Source organism: Melopsittacus undulatus, chromosome 7, assembly GCF_012275295.1.
Source record: "Melopsittacus undulatus isolate bMelUnd1 chromosome 7, bMelUnd1.mat.Z, whole genome shotgun sequence".
Taxonomy (NCBI): domain Eukaryota; kingdom Metazoa; phylum Chordata; class Aves; order Psittaciformes; family Psittaculidae; genus Melopsittacus; species Melopsittacus undulatus.
This window is the reverse complement of record NC_047533.1, coordinates 11,271,710-11,292,178: the sequence shown is the minus strand read 5'-3', so window position 1 is coordinate 11,292,178 and position 20,469 is coordinate 11,271,710. Positions and strand designations below refer to the sequence as shown.

Genomic DNA, 20,469 nt, shown 5'->3' with positions numbered 1-20,469 from the left:
ATAATTTAACCTCACTAGTTGAGGGTTTGTTTCACAAACCTAATACAACACTGTGTATTCAGATATCATTCACCATTCGACTGGTTTAAGCTTGGGTGGTCAGAAATGAAGCATTTTGTGAGCTAATTCTTTATTTCCAACTGCTGTTTTCTCTGTTAAGTTCCAGCTAATTAAAAACAAACACTGCAGTTGCTATGCCAACAGTGCCTATTGATGCAACATCCTTGTCTTCCTGTTTTGGATGCAGCATCCTTTGGTGACTCACCTAATTTCAACCCATAACTCTGCAGAACACATAATTTTCTGCTACATGTTGATATTCTTCCCTGAGTACTTTTTCAACATCAGCACTGTCACATGAGGTTTTCACAGCCAGCGTTTTATAAAGGAAACAACACAGATAGGTAGGTATTTGCATAATAATAAAAAAATCAAGGACTCTGGCAAAATGCTTGACGTTCTTCCTTTCTTTCAAATGGAATGGATAACAGAGGTCAAAACCAAAGTGGGAGGATAAAAACAGAATGAGTGGTCAGAGGGGCAGTGATGTTGGTAGCTCAGTGAGTTCCCAGAGGTCTCCTGAAAGCATTCTTGAGCTAATGTCAGAGATAAATGGCCTGACAAATAACATACATAGTACATATCGGGCAGTTCTGAGCCAACAAACCCAGTGTAACAGTGGGTCAACATATTACCATCCAAGTTTGAACCAAGACTTAACAAATTCCACTGAAATCTATGGAAAGACTTCTTCTGTTTCTAATGAGATATAAAGCAGACTTGTATTTGAGGTTTAAATACTTGTTTGAGATTTTATCTAGGGAAAACCTAAGCTTCTCTTATCCAAGGCCAGGTTTTGCCACAAAGATACGCTTCCACCTTTGAGGCAAGTGGTTTGCTTAGATTTGCAGGTACCTATGTACTGGGGAGATTCAGTGCAGTGACCTGAGAGAACTGGGGAGATGCAATGCAAGAAAAAATTGTGTGTGTGTGTGTACAGAGAAAGGGAATGTAAATACATTAAATGATTCTGTATCACAGATAATCAAATGAGCCTGTACGGTCAGTACTCAACCAGGCAAATAATGTCCATTAAAGTCAAAGGCACTTTCCCCTTATGACAAGGAGACAAACAGACGATAGGCCATTAAAGTATGGATCTGCAAATGTAGCCAGCCAAGATGGCTGAGGATGATTGATCTCTGGAATAAGCGACAAGAGAAAGCATCTGAAAGAAAGAGCTATTGCCTCTCCAGAAGAGAACGGCATTAGCAAGAGGGAAATCAGCTTAGCGTCTCTCGCCGCATTCACACAGGAGCTTTTGCTGACAAACTAGAGAAAGAAAATGGTGAAAACTTTTATAGGGAAATGAGAGGGGGACATGAGGAAAAAAAAACGAAACCCCCCAAAAAACTCCCCAAAAGGGAGAGATTTCTCCCTGAAATAGGCTGGTTTGCTTGTATACAAAAATGAGCAATCTATGGGGCCCTTTCTCACCCATGAAAAATCCAGCTCAATGTAATGTGATAGTCATTAAACATACTTGTCTTCTGCTGTTTAATTGAATTGCTGTTGCTGTTTAATTGCATATAGACATTGGTTGACACAAAGCACAGTGCTACTTATGAACAAATCAGGAGAGGAACAGATTTCAAAGCAACAATGACACTCCATGATCTGTTGCAAAAAAGGTGGTGTGAAAAGACCACGTTACTTCTGTGCAGTGTTTGTATCTTCTGATAGTACAGGATAGCACTGAGGTCAAGGTAAATGTCCCTCTTGTCACACTGCATATGTTAACCCCTCCTGTGTATTATTCAGCCATGCAGTCCTATCACTGATATTTTCTGAAGCAATATTGGAACACTTACAACTTATTAGATACCATGTTGGATTTTATTTGAGCAGGAGTTGGACTAAATCCTCAAAAATAATAACATTTATATTATACCTTTCCCCAAATAATCTCATTTACTCCAGGTTTAATCAGATGCTTTTACGGGTATTATTAACTCTATAACAGGACTATTTGCTTTTCCTTTTAATATCACACTTTCCTTGAAAACTACCATATACATTTTTACATGTATTTCTTGACACCATTTAGGCACCACAGTGTCTAAATTATAATGATAATTGTCTAAATTAGTGTCTAAATTACACTTAGATTTTACTGAGGCTGTTGTGTCTCAGTTACACATACTGGTGTCAGATTTTGTTCTTTAAACCTGCAGACTAAGAACAACAGAAAAGAAGAAAACCCTACTTACTTCGCAGGTTCTGTACAGGGAAAGAGCCAGTGCTGCTGGAAGGGGGCAGGGAACATTTCTGACAGATGCACTCCTTCCCATTAAAAGTTACCCGGTCACCTGCAGGGAAAGGCAGCCTACAAGAGAGGAAACAAAAGCAAACAGGTTACAGTCTCATGCCTTTATAGAAATGAAATATCTTTCCACAAAGGAACTGTTTATTACTCCGGTTTCTTTTTCTCTGCTTGCCCAGTTCTCATTCATGATTTCTCAGCCACTTGGAGGCTCAAGTTTCAAAGGGACACATATCAAACAGACAATTGCAAATACAGATGTTACAGCTACTTAGAAAAAAGATCTAAAGATACAAAACCACACTGAGCACCCAAGTCCAAATCCTTGTGCATCAAAAGAATGCAGTATCAGCAAGGGTTGATCCCTAACAGGTTCAGTTACAGAATGAAAATAAAATTAGCATTACAGGGAATAAGTACAGGCAAATACAGCTTCTTTTATGTTGTTAAAATGCTGCAAGAGAAAGATGACTAATATATATTAATAAAACACTTGCCCTCCCAACTTTTTACCATATCAAAGCTCTTCTCTTAATCTATATACTCAGAAAGCAAATAAACTCTCATAGGAGAAAATCTATCACAGTTGTAACTCCCAAAATATCTACATTACTTCTTTGCTCTACTCAACAACAGCTCCCCTTACACTTGATTAAATCCTTCCTTTTTATCAATATCCTTAAAACAAAAAGCTTTCCACTATGAGCTTTCTTGTCTGGGCACAGAAAGTGCTGAGGTTGTTTCCTCTAAGAGGACCACATGGACAAATCACTTCATAATGCATCAAACGACAATGAGGATTTAGAAACAGATTTTGCTCCACCCAAAGCTCATGTCCAGCTAAATCCCAAGTGAGCTAACAAAACATGGTTTAAGTGGGGCATAAACATAATGCAGGCCTTCTGCCTCATGGTGAAGTCCAGCTGATCAGATTATTTAATTAACATTTCATTACAATTCTGCATGACATTCCCCTACAACCACTATTCAGATTCATACCAATTGAGAGGTTTTCTTCACACAAAACTTGCACAGGTACTTCTTGCTAAGAATAAACTTTATTTTGCTCCCTAAACCACCCAAGAGTGGTTTATTCTACATATATGTTGCACCTCATAGCAGCTTTCCAGTATCTGAAGAGGGCCTATAAGTATGCTGGGGAGGGACTCTTCATTAGGGACTGCAGTGACAGGACAAGGGGTAATGGGTTAAAACTGAAACAGGGAAAATTTAGATTGGATATAAGGAAGAAGTTTTTTACTGTAAGACTGGTGAGGCACTGGAATGGGTTGCCCAAGGAAGTTGTGAATGCTCCATCCCTGGTGGTGTTCAAGGCCAGGATGGAAAAAGCCTTGGGTGACATGGTTTAGTGGGAGGTTTCCCTGCCCATGGCAGGCAGGGTTGGAACTGGATGATCTTAAGGTCCTTTCCAACCCTAACTGTTCTATGATACTATTTAAAAGAAAAACTTTTAATACTTGAAAAGTGAGTATGAGCAATTCCTGTGTTTCTAAATAATAGTGTATGGAGTATGTAATACAGTAATAGGGTTTCACAGACATCACTGAACAGCTGAGGCTGGAAAGGATCTCTGGAGGTCATTAGTTAAACCCAGAAGTTCATTCAAATGAGCATACAAGCATTTGAATTAAAAATTATTAAATGTGATAGACTTCTACATGGATAATAAAAATTAATGATCAATTATCAAAAACTGTCTCAAGAATGGAGTGATATCATTCAAATGCTGCCCTAGTTTTATACTGCCCATGTGAAAGACACCATTTAATTATGTTTTTATTTTAACAAAATATTACAAAATCAAGTCTGGAACTTTTCACTATTGATTGACCTGGAAAGGCAGCCAAAAGGATGTTCTGTTTCATCAACACAGGCATCACCAGCAGAGGTAAAGAAGTCATTCTCCCACTCTATTCAGCCCTTGTTAGGCCACACCTATTGTGTTCAGTTTTGGTCCCTCTTATACAAAAATGATGTAGACAGGTGGAGAGGGTCCAGAAAAGGGTGACAAAAATGATCCAAGGACTGGGAAGTCTGACACGTGAAGAAAGGCTGAAAGCACTCGGTTTGTTTGGCTTTGAGAAAAGAAGGCTCGGAGAGATCTTATCACAATGTTCCAGTATTTAAATGGTGGATACAAAGATGATGTAGATGTAGACTCCATTTTTACAAGGAGTCATATGGAAAAGAGGAGGGGTAATGGGCACAAGTTACTCCTGAGAAGATTCCAACTGGAAACAAGAGGAAAATTTTTCACAGTGGCAAACAGTCAGCCATTGGAATAACTGGTAGATACCCTAATGATGGACACTTTTAAAGATTTGGCTGGACAGAGTGCTGGAACACCTAGTCTATGTCATGTCTGCCAAGAAAGGCTGGATCAGATGATACTTGAGGTCCCTTCTGACCTAGGATTCTATGATTCTAGAAGAGAAAAATAGAATAATCGACCTTCTATGGCTCAGAGCAACGTAGGTGAAACCCACAAAACATATCAAACCTCACAGACAACGCAGTAAGGCAGAGTCGCCTTAGAGAGGAGGACATGTAGGGGCTTTCCTAGCCCATAAACATATCTTGGTTTAATTTCTAAGAGTTTAGTAACTAATCGCAGTGCCCTTACATTTGGATGAGTGAGGGCAACCATTTCAATTCTCTATTCAGTTTTCTACATCTGTGAGACATCTTGCTTTAAAAAAGGAAATCCTCCTTGGAAGCTGTCCACCCAAAGGTACAGGCAGACATTTCCTTCCCTCACTGGTCTTCTAAACCCATAATTAAATCTCAGAGTTTGCTTCACTATCCTGTTCATTGGGAATCCAGAATGTGTATACAACACATTTGCCAGAGTTTCTGTAACATCTGACCTCTCCCTTTCACAAGCAGCCCTGATCAAGGATTTCAGCACCGATATGAGTGAAGGCACAACAGAAGGTGGTAACAGTCAATTAACAAGGTTTCAGTTTCTGAGCTCTTTAAATTGTGAGCAGGACTATATATAGCATTGGAGGTTAAGAGCACAGTATCTGCCTTTGCATACAGTATCTCACCACCAGCACCCACTGAACATTGCTATGTATGGGTTTTAATTAGTTCCTTATCCTTTTAAAAATATTCAGTGTGATTTTCACACTTGGATAATCTATTTTTAAAATAAGAATTAAGAGCATATTTAGAGCAGCTCTCTGAAATGACTTGTAGGATTTTAATGGCTCTTTTCATTTCCCAATGAATTTTGTTTTATCCACCCGACTACAATATTTGTAAAGCCAGAAATGACTGGGTTTACAATTTTATTGTAAAACAACAATTCATTCTCAGTCTAATTCAGGGTAACTGTGTGCTGACACTGAAAGGTCTGGTCCTGCCTGACCTTGTCCTCTGCACCATTCCTCAACCTATGCCACTGCAGAATTCAAGCTTTTGGGGGCAAAATAAAATAGTACATTTTTTTCTGATACAACAGATGGCCTTCTGTTTTTTAAATTACTGATCTCTCTGTAGCTGAACAACCAACTAAATTTGATATAAGAAAATTAACAGAAGCATATGGTCAGACTTGGGGAGAGAGCAAAGCTATTCATTTCATAGCAGACTGCAGTTACACTGGGTCAGGTGTAATGTCAGACTGCAACCTAAGGACCCACAGGATCGAATTATGCTTTAACTTGTACCTGGTACAACCACATCCTCAAGGTTGCTCCATACAGACAAATTTGACCCATGGTGTTAAAAATGATGATATAAAGTGGACACTACTTGCTATTTACTGTCTACATGAATTTCAACAAAGGAAAACGCTAAGTCCTGCACCCAGGGAGGAAAAACCCAATGTACCAGTACACCTGGGGGGGTCAATTGGCTGGAAAGCATAAAAAGATGCATGCGGACATCATGTTGAACATAAGTCAGCGGAGTGTCCCTGGGGCAAAGAAGGCCAATATATCCCAAGCTGCATTAATGTAGTCAGCAGACCCAGGAATAAGATCTTCCCATCTGTTCATCGTGTGAGAAACTCCATCTAGAGCAATGTACCAGTTTGGGCTCCTCAGAACAAAATGTACTGGAGGAAGACCAGTGGAATTGTCCAGGTCCAGAGCTGGAGCACAGGAAGCATGGGCAAGGGCTGAAGGAGATTGACTTGTTTGGCCTTAAAATGCTGAGGGAAGATCTTAGTGCTGCCTAAAACTATCTGCCAACATGTATATAAAACCAGAGCCATGCTCTTGTCAAAGGTACAGAGCAAAAGGACAAGAGACAGAAGATAATACAGGAAATGTCAACTCAACATATGAGAAAAAAAAATATACCATGAGCATGCTTAAATGCTGGAACAGGGTTTCCAGAGAGCCTGTGGGATTTCCACTCTTTGATATATCTTAAATTAATGCCATGAGCAGACTGCTGCAACGGGACTTGCTTTGAGACAGGATCTGGACCACAGAGTCCCCCCAAATCCCTTCCAGCTTACATGACTCTACGGCTATAGGTATACTCCATACATAAAAGTGAAGAGTCGCACTGCAAGACTCCTTTGTTCAGGAAACACCATATACTGATATCTTGATGTTGTGGTTTAAGCCCAGCCAGCAACCCAGAAACCATGCAGCCGTTCGCTAACTCCAATGGGTTGAGATAAGAATAGTCCAGTAACTCAGGTATAACACATATCACTACTGCTACCACCACCAATAACAATGCTAAGGGAAATAACAAGGGAAAAGAATACAACCGCTCACCACCAGCCGACTGATACCCAGCCTGACCCGAGCAGTGACCTAGCCCTTCTGGGTAACTGCCCCCAGTTTATATACTGGGCATGATGTAGTGTGGTATGGAATACCTCTTTGTCTAGTTTGGGTCAGGTGTCCTGTCTCTGCTTCCTCCCGGCTTCCCCTCCTCCCTGGCAGAGCATGAGACTCTTGGTCAGAGTAAACATTACTGAGCAGCAACTAAAAACATTTGTATTATCAACACTGTCCCAAGGCTGAGAGTCAAAAACACAGCACTGCACCAGCTACGAAGAAGGAGAAAAACTGACTGCTACTGCTGAACCCAGGACACTTGATAAATATATTTGGTTTAGAATCAAAATGTCTAGAAGAACACTTAGTACAATTTCAAATCTTTAGCCTCAACATCCAGATAAAGCAGTCAGCTTCAGGAGATGCTTTAAGAAGTACTCAGTACTGCTTAAGTGGGAATAGAACCCTTGCAAAATTCAGCAGCACTAAAAAAATGAGCAACTGAAAAGGATTAGCATATTCAGAAAGTCTGGCGTGCTTGTTACGTTTCAGAATGAACTGAATTTTAACTTCAGATTTTCAGTATTATCTTAATTTCATAAGACATACATACACAAAAGCCTACAGTTTCTTTCTAGAAACAGCAGCACTATACTTAGGACTATAAAATCTTTTATTACAAAACAAAAATAAATTCTGTTTTCTGAATTTTTACATTCAACTCTCTATCCACAATGAACTACCTTCTTGAAGAGAACAGAAACACAACTGGATTGAGAGAAGCTTTAGATCTGAGTTTGGCACAAAATCCTTGAAGAACATGTAACTGCCTCTTGCCCTCCCCACATTATTTATGTCTATTTAGCATATAATCAACTTCTATCAATATGCTGTTTCAAGATAGAACTTCCTAAATTAAGATGAAACGTAGTACTTAGATATACAGATTTTCTAAAGCAAACACAAACCTGTTTGCTTATTAATATGGAATGTAGGTGCTAATCTATCCAGCTAAGAGTCAAACTGCCCTTCTTTTCATTATTTAAATATCACAATAAACTATGTTTTCCCAGCTTTTCAGTATAAGAATACTGAAATGAAAGGGATAACAATTACATACATTCCTCCAACTGGGTGAATAAACACTCCCCCTCCCTACTTTACCAATTATATCAACCCATAAAACCAAACCCCAGATTTTTGATACCCTATGCACACACAGCCCATCAGTAACACTGAAATCTCAGAGTCTATGCACAGCACATTATGCAGACCATACATCTTATATAGATGCATTAAGCATACATAACTTTTTAACACACCAAGATTTCCCATCGGCATGATTACCCATTTATTCTTGCAAGACTTAATTTTCTGCCCTTTCCCATCCTGCATAAGACACATACAGTCCTGTCTCTGACAGCCATATAAGAACTATGTGCATGATTTTAATAAAATGCAGCTTCTATTGCTACAGATAGCATTCATTTTGGTCCTCTTTCTATTTCACTCTCCAAGCAAGTGAGCCTTTTGGAGGAAATGTCTTTGGCAGTCCTCTGGAGGACACACCCTCATCCAATTAATGAAGCTGCAAGAATGAGATTTCTCACCCACTTCCCAGGAATTCAAACTTAGCAGTTAAGCTGCAACATTTTTCTTTTCTGTTGTTTTTCTTCTACTCATTCTTAGTTTAAGGCATCACAAAACACAACAGAAAACAAGCTTCATCAGACTATGAACAGCACAGGAAGAAGGGACTAAGCCCTCAATCCTTATGCCAGCAAAAATGCCATTAAAATGTCAATTTATTCAAGAGCCTCCTGGTCAATGCAAGTTAAAGAGAAACAATCACAGAAAATGACTGTACTTTTATCTGTACTTCTTATACTGTACTTTTAATAGTTTTTGTCTGCACACTAATTAATCTTTTTCATCCTTTGACCTTGGCAGCCCTGGCCAATTGCATCTGAGTCCCAACGGATGCCAAGGGATGAACTGGGTTTCTGATGCTCAAGCTTTTTCAAAGAGGAGGGCAACAGGGAATCCAGCTCTTTTCTGTAACACCTGGGGCACTGGGCACTCGAAAGTGGTAATATCAGGACTCCAGAAGATGACTGGGCTTGCATTACTGTGGGTTTTTTTCCCTACTGTTCCAGCTAGCTGAATGCACATTAGATATTCTCACTGATTGTACCATCTGAAGCAATATACACTTCCCACCAGTTTCTATTCAAATCTTCTCTTCTCCAAAAATAAGAAAGAAAGGAGTTGCTACTGTCACTGGTTTACTATTCAATGTAGGAGTGGTTTAAAAGTGTTACTTCAGAAGCTACAGAAATACAGATTACAGAAGCGCTCATTTAAAGCACCTAAAAATCTTGCAACATTCTGGATACCCATGTAATGAGTGCAAAGCACCTTCTGCTGCCAACACGTTCCTGCTGAAGTTGGTAAGAGCCTTGATTGGTTGCCTCAAAAGCAGGATCATCCCCACTATCAGGCAGTCACCACCTCTCAAGTTAACACCATTCTGGTCAGATTTCTAACAGAGCACCCACATTAAAGTCCATCTGTAAAAGGCAAGATCAAACGCAGTTTCCATTATCAACCAACTGCCTCAGACAGTGCTATCTGGCCAGTTATTTGAGGTTTCTGCCCAGCGGGAGGAAATGAGAAGACAAATGGCATTCCTGACTCTACCACCAAAGAAAAGGCTATGGTAAGTGAGCTTTACAATCCTGTACCCAAAAACATATGGCTCTGTCTTTCTGCCTTTTGACATTATTTTTTTAAACAAATAAATTCCTTTTCTTGCTCAAACCAAATGTATTTATTGTCTACCCACCTTACTTTAACTAAGGATATCACTCAGTAAGATAAATGCTGATGATGTTTAGATAGGACACACTTTCCCATAAAAACCATGAATTATGCCTGGCTTGCATTGACTGGCATAATTGAAGCAGAGCTGATTTAGGGCAGTTAAGGACCTGCTCCAGTGTTTTCACTATAAACAGATGACAGGATTCTTCTGTTGCTCTGCACCACAAGTCAGTGTTATAACCCCCCTGGGAGACACTAATTGAATCCTGCTAGTCAGCAGGTCATTAGTTGGCTCTGATGAAGACAACATGAATTTGTGTGTCCTTCCAAAGAAAGCAACAGAAGCAAATCTGGATCTCTACTGAAGTTTTACACAGCAGCAATTAGAAACAATGAAATAGCTTTTAATCCAAAGATTTAGGTATACAGAAGGAAACATCTCTGGGGATTTTTAGTATGAAATACTTTAGTATCAGAGACTTGATTTTTAAAAACTTTAGCATGTCTTCAACATACATGATCTTTTGTAGCATGTTCTAGAGAGTACTTTCACTGTATTGCAGCTCACCTCACCTGAATTGTTAGGTACTGTGTCGTCATATAGAAAAATATTACAAATTTCCATGGAGATGGGACAAATTTTACCACCAGTCTCCAAAACATCAAGTGAAGGACTGACTAAACACAGCTGGAGTTTAGTATATCCAACAGCCTGACTGAAACCTAAGCTAGGTACCAAGCTGCTAAGTACAGTAACACACAGGTAAATAATTTATGCCTGAATGCTAAACCACAATGGTGTGGCTGAGGATACAAGCACATACAGCAGCAAACCAGAAGCACCCAGGGTTTTTTTTCCCTCTTAAATGAAAAACTACCTCATTTTAGAGAGGGTACTAATACTAAAAAGAAAGGTACAGAGAATTAGCCGTGCTCATCTGCAGAAGAACTGTAATACTGAGAGGCTGCAGGCCAAATGCATGTGCAGCCAGCCATTAACACATAAGATCCACACTTACCCTATTAAATAATTTTTCTCCTATTAAAAAATATACATATATTTTGGCCTTTTTTGTTATCTTTACTCTTGATGTTTGTCTGAAATAACCAAAAGGAAAAAATCTGTTAAACATGGTAAAACTTGAACAGATGGGATATAATAATGGCTTGTTAGTTTCAGTCTTCCCCTTAACTTGGCTATTTAATTATTCCTGCAGTTGATATATTAAATCAAGATCCTGCTGTGAACCATGGCTGTCCTGGAATTTGAAGTCCTCCTGCACCAACATGGGAGCACATCTGAGCCCACAAGCCTTATGAGCCGCCGAAGCAACATGAACACACTGGTTTTGGAGTGTACAGTTGACTGGATGAAGCACTAGAACATATAGTACCTACACATGGTGCATCAGTGCCCTGTCGTGCTTGCCCTTGGAACAAGGTTGCTCTTCTTGTACTGCTAAAGGTTTAAGTATAGCCAGAGAAATTACTACAGCATTTCCATTTGCTCCAGCATTGTTACAGTGCACTTCCTGAAGGCTTGGTGAACTTAAAGTTTCTTCCTGAAGTCTTCAACAGATTTGTTTGTGCGCTTTCCACACAAGAGGATTAAGATGCAGGTCAAGCAGACATCAATCTCTTGTACCGCAGAGTATGCAAACATCCCCACCAACACTGGGTCGCAACATCAAACATACCTGCGGGGAAAATGATGCCACTGAACTACACTGGGCTGCAGCAGGGGAACATCTTGTGTGCTGCATCACTTGTCACCTCCATAGCTGCTGGAAATCCTCGGTGAAATCCAATGTGTACATAGCTGTTTGAGAGTCCAGGACCTTTCTGTCTTACTTTAAATGACTTTCAGAGTTTCTGGGAAGCACCACTGTGAAACTTCAGTTTAAATCTGTAAATATGGTATCCAGTCAGGTCACTGAAGACTCAGCCAGTGGCACTGGGATCCTTTGTAACTTCAGCCAACCAAAGACAATCAGAAAAATAAAGCATCATTTGGAGAAAAAGGTCTGACATGTGGCAGTGGCAAGTGGCAGAGGCAGTTTCACAAGTACTTTTAAAATCTCACAATTAAGACACCATATAACAGAACAAGCATTTGGAAAAGAGGGAGGCACTCCAAATTTGTGTTTGTTATTCTGCTATTTTTAAGGAGTGGAAAATGGAAAACAGAACTATCCCCTTTCCCTCCTTCCCCTTCACACCCCCTTATCTACAGACTCTTAAGTTTGAACACCTGGCATTGGTCCTTCAAAATCTAGCTTTTAAATGAAACAACTTAACGTAGAAAACATACCTGCAGACAGCACACACAAAACAGTCTGGGTGATAGGTTTTGCCCAATGCTGACACCACTTCTCCCTCAATGAATTCATCACAACTGAAGCACCGTGTGCCATAGAGTCTCTGGTAGTCCAAAGTACAGATGTAGTCTCCCTGTCTCACAAAAAATCCTCCTTGAGCCAGGTCACATCCACAAGCTGTAGGAAGAGAAAAGGCAGACTCAGAAGGCTGGAAACTCAAAGCTTGCTTTCTAAGACAATGCTCATTTTTCACCTGTGGTTCCTAGTAGAATACTAAAGCACTTCAATATATGGGCTTATGACCACAGAACAGCTGTGCATCTGAAAAACACTACTTTAATAACCAATTATGTTAGTTATGTGTTTTGTACACTAATAGTTTGGATTTATTCCATGTAAAAATATTAACCTCAGTGCAGTGGCTGCAGGTACAGAGTTAAGTCTTTAGGAGTTTAGTTCAAGGCTGGCATATACAACACCTACCATATTCAATGGGTTAAAGGAAATGTATATGGGATATAAACCTGTAAGATCTAAAGCACCAGTGATACAAAGAAAGGTCTCTGACAGATTACAATTGTCTGATATTCCTCCTGGACACAAAAGTGGTTGAAATACTGCTCCCTCTAAACACCGGTTGTGATCTGCATGGTAACTGCTGTAAACTTCCACAGGCTTACAAGCTCCTTTTTTAAAATCAGACCTCATATTTGCATGATAAACATCACTCACCAAGCTTGAATTATAGGGAACTCTACAACCATCTGCCCCAGGCAAAAGTAGAGTTTATAATCCTAGCTGTCCATTTATAGATTTTAAGCTAAATCCGTAGGAAAGAGTTAAGGTTGATTAACCAAAAGCTTGTAAGACTTTTCAGGGGCTTTCTCCATTGCACCAGGGACAGAACTAGTCTGGCATTTTGAGAACATGTAACTCTCCTTACCCATCTGACAAGCCTGCCTGACGTCATGCAGAAGCAGACAGGGATGTAGAAGATAATCCCCATCCATATTGACCAGGATCTTTGAAAACAGACTTGAACTAATTTATTCCAGGAGAACTGGAATTCAGAATGGTGATTCTGCTGCTCTTCTGACTACTATTTTACTCTAAGTCACAGCATTACACTTGTTACTATGTACTTCTGCTCTTGGGGACGTGCATGTGGGGAAGTGCTTCCAGCAGCAAACGGTGCTTACAGTCAAATGAGGCTGAACAGATGACTGCAGCAGTGTCACTCCTCGCATGCAGCCCACAGAAGGTGAGTGGGAATGTTGCTTATCAAATTTGGGTTGCACATACAAAACACTGCAGAGCTGCTCAGTGCCTTGGTCCCAAAATAGCAGAGGTACCTAAATGTTCAACATTCAAGACTGAGATCTCTTCTTAGGTACCTGAGAGTCCACAGGCACTTTGGGTTTTAAACATAAAGCCTCCCAGCCCACACTAAAGCCTGCTTGGAATCCCAGGATCTTGCATCTGAACTATGAGAAATTAACCTAGCAGGCATGTTCAAGACACAAAATAACACATACACCACAGAAACCCAAGAAATCACAGGATCCTGAACACTCATTCAAAAACACATCCAATCACCCTTGTTTTATCATCTTTCTCAGTAGATAGAGACCTCAGCATAGGAGACCTGGGCTCAGGACCCACTTTAAATTATGAGTGGGCATTTAAAAAGTGGTACTTCTCCCTGGACAGGGCCCCAACCACTAAGTGACAAAAAACAACAGTCATACTAAAACTATATTGCTATATCATAGAATCATAGAATAGTTATGGCTGGAAAGGACATTAGATCATCTAGCTCCAATCCCCCTGCCATGGGCAGGGATGCCTCATCCTAGACCATGTCACCCAAGGCTCTGTCCAACCTCACCTTGAACACGGCCAGGGATGAGGATTTATCACTTCTTTGGGCAACCTTTTTCAGTGAATGAAGAAAATCAGAAGTGAATCTGGAGCACAGAAGGTTACATTCTCTCTCTTACACACTGACTCTGCAGGATGGAGGAAGTCACATTTCCACAAGCCAAATACTCCTCCCTTGCTCTTCACACATCACTCCCCCACCAGCTATGCTCCACCAGCCACAACTTGAGTCACAAACCCTCTCCTGGTCCTACAGTCTTTCAACCATCAGATACCATTTAACTCAACACACAGCTGACCATAGGAGAACACAGGGAGTCCAGTTTAATTACTGGCTTGGATATTAAAACGGTCTGAATTTAAAGCTGAGAAGATTAGCTCTAAAAATAGATCCATTAGCCATCTCTCAGGAAAGATGCTGTGCCCCTTGCTGCTACTTACATGAGCAGTGACCCTGCCTAGCTGAGATGATCCTGCACATGTGCAGAGACAAGAAATCAGGGAAAGGAAAGCTGAAGGAAGCCTAGGGAGCATGTTTGAAGGCACCTACCAGACCTTACTCTCCTAGGATAGGAAATCAGAGTTATGTCACAGATTCACTCCTACCCAACACTTGTCATCCACAACGAGTATCTGGAGGTAGGGTTATTTAAAACCTAGAAAAAGCTTCCAACCATTACTGATGTTCATCTTAGTGAAACAAGGAAAGCACTGCAAACACAGTACTTACAATAATGAAGAGACTAACACTGAGAAACTCAGCAGCTTGTCTTGGTACTACTCTGCACACCAAGGCAATGCCCTATCTGGAACAGTTACAAACATTTGGAGTAATTTTTAAGTAGTGAATAAGTGTTTGTCTCCTTTTATGGTGTCTGGCAACAAGCCAGTAGCTGGATGTGCTATGGGACTTGAGATGGAAGATATCCACACCATTTCTGAGGAGGATACCTGAGGAAGACTTCTCTAACAACTCAGTAATTCCGCTCATCAAGATGGTCTGCAGTTACCTGATATCAAAATACTACATACAGATCTGCAGGGCTCCTTTACTTGCATAGAACCAGGATACTGTTTTCCTGGCCTGGTGTCTGTAACAGCACTTGCAGCACTGCCATTTATGCTGTGTGATTTCACAGTCTATTTAACTCCATAATTCTTTATGGCCTACAGCCTACAAAAATGTGACCATCTGAGGAACCTAAATATATATAACTCTGTGGGACCTGGACAAGCTCAAGAAGTGGGCCCATGTGAACCTCATGAGGTTCGACTAGGCCAGGTGCAATTAATTAATGCACTTTAAGCTATTACTATTCCACTATTGTGTATCATCAGTATTCCATTTGCACTGTACGAATATAAAATGCATCGCCCTGCTCCTTGCTGGCAAATGAGCCTACTAAAAGCAGATTAATTTTTTGGCTGTGTATTGGGCCTGAATATCAGCTGTGTCCTGAGAGGCTCAGAGGATACTACACTGCAGCAGGCTGTAACAGTAAAATGCACTGATTTTCTTGCATCCAGAAAGTGCTGTTTTGCGTTAAGCTTGCCAGACAATCAGACAGTTTACTTACATGTAACTGCATGTATGAAGTCTATTTTATTTTCCTACCATTTACTGCCTAATACAAGCAACCAGGCATGAATCCAACACAGGAGAGAGAGGCAGAGACCTTGAAAATAAAAGAAGGAACAAAAACCCCATTCACATTGTTACAGGGAAAGCAAGAAAAAGATCTCTGCTTGCTCAGAGATAAATGAAAGTTTTCTTCCTCTGCAGTGCGGCTTTCTGTCCATTTCTAGTAATTTACTCCATCTCCAAGATAGATGTTGGTGGCTCACTAAGACCCCAAGGATAATATGCAGTACGCTGTCGACATAATTCTCTTTTGGCAGCTAAATTGCATGTTTTCAAACACTGTTGGTGCATTCTGGGAGCGCATTCTCCAAAAGCCCATGATTATCTCCAGAACACTTCTCCTGGCCACTATGTCTGTGAGACGCAATAGCAACCACCTGGCAAATACCCACCACTACAGTGCTGACTTAACTTCAAACTGAACCACAATTACTTGGAAGCAGTCTAAGCCTGTTTCCAGAACATAACTGTGACTGTGATACTCTTTGTCTCATGCTCTGGTGTGGATGAGTCCAGGTAAGCTTTCCATTAAGGTTTTGGGGAAGTCTTCCCCAGTTTGCTCAACATGCAAAGTCTGCATGGTATAACAGCAGCTCACTAGCCCTCTTAGTCAATTCACACCTGAAACATCTGTCTATAAGTGAGGCAGCAGCAAGATGGAATAACCTTGCATTAGTATATAATACATGTCATCCAATCACTCTTCCTAAGCAGGAAATCTAAGTATTTTTAACCAGAAATCAAGTATACTCAAGCCTGCCAGTCACCAGCAGTGTTTAACTACAATATCTGAAATACCAGCTATAATCTCAAGAACTGGATTCTCACCTTGTTTTGTTATAGTCCGTGGTAAACAAGAGCAGTATGCAGCTCCAGAAAAGTCTGAGGCAGACCTGCTGGCCTCTTCGCCAGCTCCAAACCAGGAGCTGCAGGAATGCAAAAACATCTGCCAGAGGAAAGCCAGCAGAAAAAATATGAAGACCTCTGGGGATATATCATATCTGTCTTAAAACACCTCACCATGCATGTGTGTCATTGATAAAGATGTAAAGGATACAGCACACAGCACATACTCAGAAGCTCTCAGGACAGCCTGGCTATGATACCCACAAGTTAATTGATGGAGTACACACTTAAGTGCAGGAAAATCCTTAGAGATCCAGAATGCTTTTATGAGACTGACAAAACATTAGTGACTCAAGTGTACTAATTTAAATTGAGAGTTTGGAGAGTTATCTCTGCACTATGTAACTTGACTCCTATAATTAGTGGAACTATACATCTAGTAATTTCTGCATTAGAAAGTGCATTTACATTTTCATTTCCCTACTGGAAAGCAGAATTTCCCAGTAGCTTAAAGACAGTGATATTGCTCCATAAAAACACTCCTATAGTGTTAAGGGTGAGAGGCTTTCTCACTGCACAATACATGTGGCTGTTCCAAGCTACCAAAACAACTCCCAGGAAAACTGGAACAGATTCCTGGTTTATACTTATTTCTCATTTTAAGGAATTAATCTGATTATTTAAAATTCATGGGCATGCTAAAGAGGTTTAGGAAATAAAATAATGTTCTTTAATCATTTTCAACCTAACAACACCTTAAATGTTTATGATGAAATACTGCTATCATTTGCCAAACTAATTAAAACAGCCAGCTTTAAAAAAAAAACACCACATGTAAAGCAACAACATTAAATATTTTCTGATTTTTCGTAATGAAGCTTTGTGTGCCAGTTACAGGTTTGCAAATGAAGTGCTTGCTCTGACTATACACAGATACGGCAGATGGTCTCATGTTAATGACCCGCAGAAAGCGGGAGGTGAAATAATACGATCATGGCAGTGATGAATTTTATGCAGCTCTCTCCGAGTCTCCACACAGGCTTCATATCACCTTAATGCATTGAAAATCAGTAACTACTACAGCATGCTGGCTTGAACCCTGCTGAACCCCCAGGTGAAAGAGCATGGCACAGATGGAAAGGTCCCCTGCATAAAGGCATCCTTGCACTGACATTTTTTGCATGGAGAAAAACATTACCCTAAGAAAAGAACTTGAGCAATTCAGCAGAACTGCAGGCTCTTCATGGGCGTCACATTATTTAATGTGGGCTGAAATTATGTATGCTCAAAAGTTCTTTATGTGAATAGTATCTTTACTGCCTGCAGAGCTTATGTTACCATCCAAAACTTCATTTAATGAACATCAGGCATAATTTTTAAACACATTCTATTTTGTTCCATTTCTACTTTGACTTCAACTTGGATAAGATTTACAACTCTCCATTTGTTTCATGTCCTTGTCTAAATCTACCTCAGCATTCCCAGCACAGCCAAGCACCTCTCCTGGCTACCTCTCTCCTCCTAGTTAGGAACCACCCCCTACAATACAAACATCTGCATGTGGCTGTATCTGCAGTTTGGATCATCCCCCAGAAATTGCAGCAATTACTTCTTTGAAAATCCTATCCATGTTTTGTAAATAAGAGGAAGAGCAAGGCAATGAAAAGACTAAACAAAAATATAATCAGTAAGAAAATAAAGCAGGGGTATTGTTTAACATCCTGGGTATAAAGCCAAGAATAAGCATGTAAAGCTTTTCTATGTCCTAAAGATTTAAATCCCTGAAACTCTGAGCCTTTAAATGAAAGAAGTCAAGTTGGAAACCAGAAACAACGGAAACTTGGATTCCTTGGGTGGATAGTTAGCTAACCATCATGGAAACGTTACCACTACTCATAAGCATGGCTCCTCCCCTGTCCCTTTCATTACACTTTCCTAATATTATGTAAAGTCATGACAGATTCTATTTAAAAGAGAAAATTACATCAGACTTTTCATGAAACATGCCACAAAACAAATCTTTCACTATAGCGTTGATGTGATCAGTGTACGACCAAGGCAGGAGCAGCAGCAGAATGTTCTTTACGAATACAAAGAAAGGTTGCAACAAGAATTTGATTAAAACAAAGAAAACAACTGCTTTGCAACTGTGGGAACTCACTAACTGACCAAATTTTCTTTTTCATGCCTTAGTGGTTGAATTGCTTTTAGAAAGTTAGTGACTGATTAAAGTTTAAGCTTAACAATCTCAAAACCACAACACAGAACCATTGGCTACCTCATTCAATTACTTTCGCACAGATGAAAGTTGCCATCATCATCATTATTTCAGTGAAATAAAGTATTTAGCTAACATGACATTGGTGAAGTCAGCCCCAAAACTTCCAAGACTGTGAGCATTGTGTCAGAAGTATAGTTTTTCCTATTATACTGAGTTAATACAATCTGGGATTGCAAATCCTTAAGGACTTGAGAAGCAATGGCACATTGCTGAGCGTGTCTAATGAACAAGAGCCCTTATGCTCATCTCCAGGGCCTGAGATGCCACACATTCCACCAGCCACTACTGCTTGGCCAATAGCTGGGACTCTGAAATCTTACTAGTGAGCTTCCTGTAAATGACTCCCATTCTGAAACGTGAAACCTGCAGCTATGTTCAAACGCGAGTCCTTCAGATTACTCAGCATAGCTTTTAACATATTTATATCCTAGCAGATGCATTTGATACAACAAACAGATCACTTCTATTACCAAGTTACTTGATTTTTTTTAATCGTTTCATAAAATATTCTGTCTTAGCCTTTCCCATTAATCTGCCTTCACAATAAATTATATAAATTGATATAATAAATGATATAAAACTGAAAAAAAATGGCATAGAAATGATATATCCATCCCAGGACCTTATCACAATCCCCAAGAAATTGCAGTGCCACAAGAACAAGATGTTCTTTCCTGTGAGGGTGGTGACACACTGGAAGAGGTTACCCAAAGAAGCTGTCGCTGCCCCACCCCTGGCAGAGTTCAAGGCCAGGTTGGACAGAGCTTTAAGCAACCTGGTCTAGTGGAAGGTGTCCCTGCCTGTGGTAGGGGGTTTGGAACTGCATGAGCTTTAAGACTCCTTCCAACCCAAACCATACTATGATTCTAATAATAAGAAGAAACACAGACCCACAAAACCACATACCTAACTCTTAAGCTGAAGATCTGATTATGTTCTAACAGGTTAATTAAGCAAATAGATGAAAATTCATAGAGGAAAAAGGCATACTTGAAACTCCTAGCTGTGCTGGCATGGAAGACTGCATGTGCTGCATTCATAGCAAGACAGCAATCCAGGGAATTTTGATTAGGGGTACAACACATAGATATCAAAGCTGATATTACGCAATGATCATGTTTTTATATCTGTGGCTTGGATGGCAAGCTTAACTCACTTCATCAAAATCAAACCAGTAAAGGATAACGAGATGAGTTATGGTTCTTTTCACATACGAATAAACTTGCACAAAGAACAGCTTTTTGCAGGATTGCAGGCATTTTCCCATTTAACTAGGGTAGACGTTGCATGATTTTTGCATGGAAATAGATTTGCAAGTGCCCTATTAACTGTCCATTATTAGGTCTGCTAGAGTGACTATATAAAATATATAAAGCTGTAGAAACACTGGGCTTTGATTCACACTTCCAGTATTTCCTAAATACTGCTTAACATAGCAGTAACGCAGCTTACTGCTACTTTGGAAATGCCAGGGTTCTATCACATCACAGGAAAATAAATACTTGACAAAAACTCTTAAAACAAGGTAAGTTCTATCTTTGTGAAAGGTCAAAGAGGCCACCCAGGATATCATAATCACAGCACCTACA

General features: G+C 40.1%; 1 protein-coding gene across 2 annotated transcripts in view; it reads right to left on the bottom strand.

Annotated features, from left to right (window-relative positions):
* ABLIM2 (actin binding LIM protein family member 2) overlaps positions 1-20,469 on the bottom strand; it is a 135,621-nt gene that overhangs the window by 73,365 nt on the left and 41,787 nt on the right. For both annotated transcript variants that reach the window (XM_034064919.1, XM_034064920.1), the window contains exons 3-4: positions 12,224-12,407; positions 2,271-2,386 (exon numbers count right to left, since the gene is read on the bottom strand). In XM_034064919.1, the coding sequence (XP_033920810.1) occupies positions 2,271-2,386; positions 12,224-12,407 (300 nt within the window). The remainder of the gene's footprint in view (positions 1-2,270; positions 2,387-12,223; positions 12,408-20,469) is intronic.